The 8,721-nt window shown below is 40.0% G+C and overlaps 1 protein-coding gene across 2 annotated transcripts; it reads right to left on the bottom strand.

Moving 5' to 3' along the window:
• Positions 1-1,199: 1,199 nt before the first annotated feature.
• LOC149817233 (F-box protein SKP2A-like) lies at positions 1,200-7,257 on the bottom strand. Of its 2 annotated transcripts, XM_089987592.1 has the most exons (5): positions 7,143-7,257; positions 5,519-5,812; positions 2,075-2,423; positions 1,839-1,980; positions 1,200-1,723 (listed from the first exon to the last, which is right to left on the bottom strand). In XM_089987592.1, the coding sequence occupies exons 2-5, from the start codon at positions 5,737-5,739 to the stop codon at positions 1,341-1,343; spliced, it is 1,095 nt and encodes a 364-aa protein (XP_089843718.1). In that variant the 5' UTR covers positions 5,740-5,812; positions 7,143-7,257; the 3' UTR covers positions 1,200-1,340. The 2 variants fall into 2 exon arrangements, with proteins under 2 accessions (XP_089843718.1, XP_089843719.1); XM_089987593.1 differs by lacking the exon at positions 7,143-7,257 and having other exon boundaries at positions 5,519-5,814.
• Positions 7,258-8,721: the final 1,464 nt, after the last annotated feature.

Raw genomic sequence — 8,721 nt, 5'->3', positions numbered from 1 at the left:
CCTGTAAGACTATCAGGACATACTTCAGTATTGGCAATAAAGTCGACATTAGAACCATGAGCTGGCTCTATCACCTAGCAGAACAAGGGGATCCAGTTCTGCAAAAATAGTTGCAGAACTACTGGAATTGGAGACGACAATCTGTCATTCCTAGGGCTGTCAATGGTTAGGTTTGTATAGAGGTAACCTGACTCAATCCAAACCTGAATTTTCCGTTAATGGGCACGAAAAATGCTGGCCTGAATATAATTTGGGTCAACCCGAACCTCACCCGAGTAATATTCAAACCAGGTTTGGGGTGTAATTTTTGTCGGATTTCAATCCCACCCACCGAATATGAATATCCAACCCAATCCGACTGTTTTTACGTGTTTTATAGTAAAACTAAGATTGTGAACTTATACGAATCTGGGTTTGATATTTCATTTTCGCGACTTAGAAAAAGCGGCAAGTCTTTAATCTGAATCCAGATCTGACAACTTGTAATTTGGATTCAAGCGTGAAATTTTCACAGATCTAGGTTTGAGATTTCATTTTCGTGATTTAGAAAAAACCGAAAGTCTTTAATCTGAATCCAGATCTGACTTGTTATTTGGGCAGGTTCGAGTGTCCCTGATGGGTTGGATACCAACCTGTTGGTAGCTCTCATTTTTTTGTTTCTTTTTTTTCATATTCCTTTTAGCTTTTGGGAATGGGAGTCCTACAGTAAATCCATGTTGGAGAAATCTCTTGATTCATTGATAAACGTGGCAGCATATGCACATTCTGATCGTTGATCGTGTTAGAGATGAAAGTATACTTTTGAAAAGCATGGTTTGAACGTGTAGCCGGTTGAGACCCAGTCCAACCTGTTTATGGGACAGCCAATTTTGAAATTGGTGGATGGATGCATTCCTCGTGTGCAACACCCCCACTGTAGGTTTTGAAGACCATCTTCAAATTTATGGGCTCCAGAACAGAGAGCAACAGCATCCTCATCACTTGCAACTGTCTCATTGGTTTTATTGAGAAATATCTAGAGAGAGCCATTGGATTTAACCCTTATTTTACCTGTTGCCCTAAAAGCATCAGATAACACCTGGCTTTTAACAATTATATCAGAATAAAGAGGCAAGTACAGCTTAACTTGGTGCTGCACACTGGTCACAACAAGGCTTCCTACAAGGTGTTTCCTAAACTAAAAGCAACACCCTACCTCTCTCTAATGGAAACTTTCAAAGTTAAACTCGCACAACGCAAATGTAACATCTTATATACACAGATGGTCCTACTTTCACTCAAACTCTCAGAAATGTTACGAAACCACCAGCCAAAGCATGTTCATGAATCTCTGTTACACCTCATCCAAGCCGCTGCGGCCGCGAAACGATGGCAGGCCTCCCAGCAGCTCTGCATGCTTGGACTGCACAAGCACAATGCACAGATGTAAGGCTGAGGCACCCACTGATTATGAGAGAATGGCGCTCCGAGCATGTGTGGAGAGCCGGGAAGGAATCACACACGGCCTGGACGGCCGGAGGAGTAAGGGCGGTGCATTGGCTGATGTTGAGGTTCATCAGGCCTTCTCCATGCTTGTTCAACACTGATTCCCACAGTCCCTGCTTCCCTCCATAACGGCTGTTGGCTAGAGAATACATGGCCCTGTCAGTGATGCTTTGACAGTAATACAGACCGAGGGATCGGAGGAGGTGGCATCCGTTTGCTAGAGCAATCACACTATCATCTGCAACAAAAACAAAGAACACCCATCATTGTGAAGCAAAGCTGGAGAGAACAGAAACGAGTAGTAGCATCACACAAAGGACTTGATGTGATAAAACTGATGGTATTATATGCACCGGTTATGAATACACAGCCACACAGATCTAGAGCCCTGAGATCTGGACATCCTCTGGCCAAGCTAATCACTCCAACATCACCAACACCTTCACACCACCCTAAATTCAGATACTGCAACTGGTTGCAATTATATGCAATTGCCTGCACACAAGGCAATTGAAAGGCTGGTAAATATAGACATGACTTCCATATCATGAGCCTAGGCAAACATTTATCAGAATATTGATCAAATAACCTGCAGGGCCTTGTCAGATGCGGCTTTCGCGCATCCACAAAGATTCAAGTGCTTCAAATTCCTGCACTTGCTAGCCAGAAACGCGAGGGCCTTATCGCTGAAGGCAGAACATCCGCTTATGTTAAGCTTGACCAGCTGGGTGCAACCTCTTCCCACAGCATACAGTGCACGATCAGTGAGCTTGAGGCTCTTGCTGAGGTCAAGGTGCTGCAGATCATGGCAGTGATTAGAAACTGCCTCTACAGCCTCATCATTCAGTTGAGGCATGTTCTGGCGCAAGATTAGCGTCTGCAGATTTGTGAATTTAGGTGCAAGAGATAGCAAAAGGTTGTTCATGTTGGTCTTGCACCTGCAAGAAGAAACTTGAGCACTCATTTTTATGAAGTCTAGACATTCTATGAAATTAAATTACATCAGAGAGATAAGCTTCAAATACATAACATAAGAACAGAATCTGTAATGAAATCCTCATTCAAATTCAAAGATATAACACAGTCCTAATTCAATTCAAGGAGACAGGAGAGCACACGAGGACAATGGCATCATAGTAGAAACTGTTTAAAAAAACTTGTCAATGATATAGATAATACCATTCTTTCAAAAAAAAAAAAGATATAGATAATACCAAGAATAATAGCATCCACCGCAAGAAAAATAATCCGCTGAACTTTGGGACAAATCTTGTTGAATATCAGCATAATGCTACAGAAATACAGAAGTATTTTAGTAGCAATTTCTAAGCGGAGACGCTGCAGCTGTCATGTTAAATAAATATGAAATGTTGGAAAATCCATATTATAAATGTAAGTAGTTCTGCAACTGCAGAGTAAATCCATAAAACATGTGTGTGAACCTCATGAAACTCACTCATTTTATTATTTCATGTAATAACGATATAATCATCTATACACTGTTTTTCTAGCACCAAAGTTCTTTAAATCAAAATAAAGTTTCAGTAACTGTTAGGGTTGACGTGTATTCAGCAACAAGATTCATGAACAAGAATTCTGAAAGGATCCCAGATATTTCACCTCTTTTACTCCCCTACATATGTGGGAAAGTGACTATATACATAAACAAGCAAACTCATTCATCAAATTAACTGGTAAATCTCTTGCATCTTAATAGCCTGAAAACATGAGAAAAAATAAGAACTTAGTTCCAGACGGAACAAGTTCAAAACAGATGTCATTATTTCTACAAGTTTCTTACTCTTGCTAATAGTTTCTACTGTATCTTAGAATGCTTTCAAATACAGAAGTACCTATGGATGATTATAATCCAAGTGACATCTCTTCATCACCATTCATCAATGCGTTATATTCTATCATGTACATATTTCCAGCCATGCTACAAGGAATTGGGAAGCAGAGAAACACGTGATCCAAAGTACACCGTTCTCATAATAGTCTACACCTATCCCCTTTTCCAACTTTGGCTAAAATATTAGTGATATTCAGGCGCTTCAAGGAAGTCTCTGCAATCCTCACCCCTCCTTGCACTTAGCTCTATTCTTTCCACCTCGATCCTAGTCCACAATTTAGTCCTCAAAACTATGGCTTACTAACCATCCTTGACCAGTAATAGGATTGAGCAAGATGTGACCAATCACGTGTAGCACAATAAGGCAAACTGGCAATCACTTTGAACTCCAAATCATCTGATATTCTCAGTAAAGGAGACAACATAAAATCTGTGCAATTTGTTTCTTGCCAAGGGTGATGGTTAATTTATCTATATTTCTTCACCTATGTCACAGGGATTCGGCTAGCAGGGTGCCGCACCCATGTCGACGCGGGTGCGGTCAACCCGACCCTGGGTGCGTTGACCGCACCCAGGGTCATTTCGGTTTATTTTTTTGGATTTAAAAAAAAAAATTGCCCTATGAAATGGGCTGCGGAATTTTAAAAAAAATTCTTGGGGGGAACCCCCGGACCCTCCTATATATATATTACATTTTTGCCCCTGCCGCACCCCCACACCCGGGTTTTTTGGAAGTGCCAAATCCCCGCACCCGCACCCGTACCCATGTGACATAGCTCTTCACCCTTATGGGAATGAAGCGCAAGGAAAAACTGACTAGAACTGGTTAGGATAGTACAACCAGTGATTGCACTTGCTTGCAAATGCAATTTACAGTTCCTGCCTGAATCCTGATAAAGTTCATTGATGCTTTCCTCAATACAAAAACATGTTTATGTAATCAGCTAAATATCAGGTTAATCTAGAGATGCTGGCTTCTATACTAACTCTTGTGAACGAGTTCTACACCAATGACCACTTTGATATTCTCTAGAAATTCAATGTCACTGATGAGCAACACATCTATTACCTCTTATGGGGCCACTGCACTCTTTCCCCTAATGAGTATACAACAAAGAACAAAGGAGTAGCAAACATCCAGTCTAAGCTGCTTAAAGTCTTAAACCATAGCAATAAATCTTGCTCCAGTTTTGTCAGCAATAAAGATTTGACTAATTTCTGGATTAAAAAATTTAAAGTTAAAATCTTTTATATCTACAAGATATTTTGTGTCCCAGATCCCATATTATGTCTATCCATCTTCATGAGACAACTTAAACATGTAATTCTTTCATGGGCAAGGTCTATGTTGAACACATATATGTTGAGATATCCAGCCAATAACCCTTTTTTCCCATCTGAGAGAAAGAAAATTTTTATTATCAGCAGTTCAAAGAAAATAAAAACCATTGGACCAATAAATGCACGAGAAGAACTCAAGTAATCACAAGGCTGAAATATTAAATACCACGGGAAGAAGCATCTTTTTTAAACTATTAAATCCACTTCAGTTGATGCATAACAATCCGTTATTTGTTAAGATACTTTATGAGCAACTTAGACAGGATTTGGCACAATAATAGCTCCTGAGAAGCAGCATATGTTTAAAGTTTATACCCTTCCAAACATAAAATTAATGGTTGATTATATTTTTTGGAGCCTAATTTGTGAAAAAATTATAACTGAATCATACTCTGTAGCTGTTTTCCAAATTTAACAATAACTAACAAACCAAAAATACAATCTGCAAGATCCATTGTAGCTAAATGGGAACCAAAAATATAAGTTCATCATGGATGCAGAAAGAACGCACAGATAGAACAACAAGCTCTATCGCAAAACAAGTACCAAAAGTTAAGGAGAAGAATAAGAAGAAGCAAAGACATAAACAAGAATCATGATACAGTACATCATAGGGCCACGCAAGAACCAATCACAATCAATTATCAAAGCATCATCCAACAAGTCCTAAAAGACAATATATTGACTTGTTAGCAAGTCTATCAAATGAATGGAATGGAATGAGAAAAAAAAAAGAACAAAAACAATCAATCCACAAGAAAACCATGAATAACCGATATAACTATACTAAAAAGATAAATAAATCAACAAAGAGGCAGATTATAAGCTGCCGCATCTCACCATGACAAAGAGAGACGGGTGAGGCCTATGCAGATGGCATCCCTCCACCCGGTACAGACACCAGATGCCATAACAACAGTGCGATCATCCACAAGGGACATAATCCGCAAAATAAGCTCCATAGGAAGGTCTTTCCATTCCCCATGCAAATTCCTCCCAACAACCATAAGTTTCTCCAACTCCATGCTCAAATCCTCTGTTTTCAACCCTTCAACCATCATCACCAACACTAAAAAAAACAGAAAATTGTAACCAATACCCTCACCACTCCTAACTGGAATACACCAAGAGAAGCTGCACACAAAGCAGAAACAGAACCAAGGTTTACAAAACAAAAAGAAAATATATAAAAGGAGAAAATGGTAGGAGCCCAAGTTCTCCTAGTCCGTTACAACAACGAAGAAGAAGTAATATAGAGCAAACCGATCACAGGAATAGTGGACAGAACAAGGGTTTACACGAAGCAGAAAAATATTATGAACAAAAAGAATGCCAAGCAACAAATCATGCATAGACAAATCATCATCTCTTTGGTTTTATAAAGAGGGAAAAACACAAAACTCATAAAGAAACAGATTGACCAACAGGTGGCAACAAGCATGCTCTCTTACAACCGCTGTTGCAGTAGATCCAGCTGCCCCCCCAGCAAGTAAAGACAAATACTCATAGTCGGTTCTCCTAAGCCAAAATTAGAAGCAGAAAATACCAACATAAAATTTTCATAGCATAAAAGTCACACTCTCTCTCGAATTAAGAACAACCTAATGAAATCCTTCACTAGGTAACTCTGCATCCAGTATTGGATAGAAGGCAGTTCGGAGAAATGCATTTTCAGAAACCGAACCATATAAGGATGAAAACATCAACAAAAATTTGAAAACAGGCGGGACTCACCAAAGTGGCTCCCTGCTGATGTATCTCATTTGATTATAGAGTAAGGTTTCATGAGACAGAAACTGCCACTTCTTGTAATCAGAATATCAACATCAACACCAAAAATCATTCCAAAAGAAGCATTTTCATAGACAATTCAAGAGTTCCATAATTGTGAACAGTCTACAAAACCAATTAAAACCAACAAAGCGCGTTAAAAAGACCACCTTGAGAGAGTGAGAGATAGAGAGACCAATCACACCCACCATGGAAATGGGTAACAGTAACAAAGTAAAAATAATAGTACGGTTGTATAACTGGTGGGGGTCTGCCTAACCCCAGCATGCCTATAAAAATTTTTAATAATAGTCCAAAATGAGCAAACACCCAAAAAAAATCAAAATTTGCAGAAACAGAGGACCAATCACACCCACCAAACCACACTGACCCAACATACCTCCAAGCCAATCACACGATCACCAATGAATACAGATAAAAAGTTCCCAAAAACAAAACACCCCAAAATATCAAACTCCCTCAACGCCACAAAAAAAGCATCCAGAGGAGCATTGCCGGAAAGATAGACCCCAATTCAACGACCCCATGAGAAAAAACATCAAACATCAAACAGGAGAAAAGAAACCCCAACTCTCAAGATAAAGGAAACCAAGAAGAAACTAACATCAACAAACCAATGGGGAAAGGAAGAACCAAAGAAAACAGAGCAAGTGGGGAAAGAATCGATCACCACCTGACCAATACGCAAACACTTTCCGTAATTCACATTCCTTACGCCGAGAAATGATCGGAATTGCTAAATCCGCAAGAGAGAGAGAGAGAGAGAGAGAGAGAGAGAGAGAGAGATGGTGTATGCGGTTCTTCGTATAAAAAGAGAGAGAAGGTGTTGAGTGTGGGGAGTTGAAACTTGCAGAGAGGAAGCCACCAGAGGGAAACAACGGCTGTCGACGTGACACGTGGTGAACGAGAGCGATCCTCAATATCAAAAAATATGATTCACGAGTCTCTACTCCTGGGTCATTTTCGTTGTAAACCCTGAGGCGGGACCCACATCTCGAAGTTCGTGTGCAGTGGGACCCACCTGTAGTGCAGACTCGAAGCCGCTCACAAGGTTGGAAAAGCCTCTCTCTCAATGTATCGCATCTTTATTTTTTTTTAAAGAAGTAATCTTTATTATGCCTAAACATGAGCACATGACACGTATTCTCTCAACTTTGATGCATTTTACAAATAATTTGTTACATTCTCACGGAAGGAAAGGCCTTTAACGACATTTTTTTTCTAAAAAGTCTTGCCAACTCAACTCAGCTTTTTCATGAGAATGTTATAGTGGTGGGAGAAACTGAGACTCAGTTGTACCCGCGTGACATTATGATTTGATGATTATTTAACTTTGCACGAAAATTAAATGATAGTAGGCTCTCTCTGTCAGTACTCTTTTTACTTTTATTTTCTTAAAAAAAAACTCACGGTGACCGAATCCATTACAAGAAAAATATTAAGGATGAAAATTTGTAACGAAAATAATTTATCGCAAATTTGTGATGAATTAGCTAGATAAAACTAGTCATCCTTACCATTAAAATTAGTTGCAAAATTAATGACGAAAATATTTCGTCTCAAACACCGTCGCTAATTAGCGATGAATTCATAAAAAAAACATTTCATCTCAAACTCTATCGCAACTTCGCGATGGATGAGCGATAAAAAAATTTTCGGCGCTACTCCATCACTAATTTGCGGCGACGTTTGAGACAAAATATTTCCGTCGCTAATTTTTTATATAAAACGACTGCGTAGGACACAAAATTCTCTCTCTAATTACCCTCAAATCGACTTCCCCTTCCAAACGTCGACCTCCTCTTTCATTTCTCGTTCGAACGCCAGCCAACAACCGACCTCCTTGCGTCGTCACTGTGGCCTCTCACCTCACCTTCTTCTCCTTTTTCCTTCCCCATTCGTGGCCTCGCTGGAGTTGTGTCATCGTCGACACCCCTGTCAGTCGACGTTCCTCTTCCCTTCTCTCCTTTCCCATCCGCATTCGGTCGAAACCGGATGCCATCGTCATCAACCATCATCGTCGCCGCATCGTCGCCGCCCCCTGCTAGCTGAAGGGCACTACCTTCTTCTCTTCTTTACTGTTCGCAGCCGACTGCCCTCTCCGCGTCTACACCTCCTTCCTTCCCCCCGTTTACCGCTTGGAGGTTACTATAGTGTATTCCTGAATTCAGTTTCATTGCTTGTTTGTTTGCAGATAATTGTTGATTGACTTCTATCAGAGTGCCAAGCAAAGGAAGCCTGAGAAGATCATT

The sequence above is a fragment of the Nuphar pumila genome, chromosome 14 (genome assembly GCF_984573655.1).
Source record: "Nuphar pumila chromosome 14, dmNupPumi1.hap1.1, whole genome shotgun sequence".
In the NCBI taxonomy this organism is placed as follows: Eukaryota; Viridiplantae; Streptophyta; class Magnoliopsida; order Nymphaeales; family Nymphaeaceae; genus Nuphar; species Nuphar pumila.
Note: the sequence above shows the minus strand (reverse complement) of the source record. Positions and strands in the feature narration are given on the sequence as shown.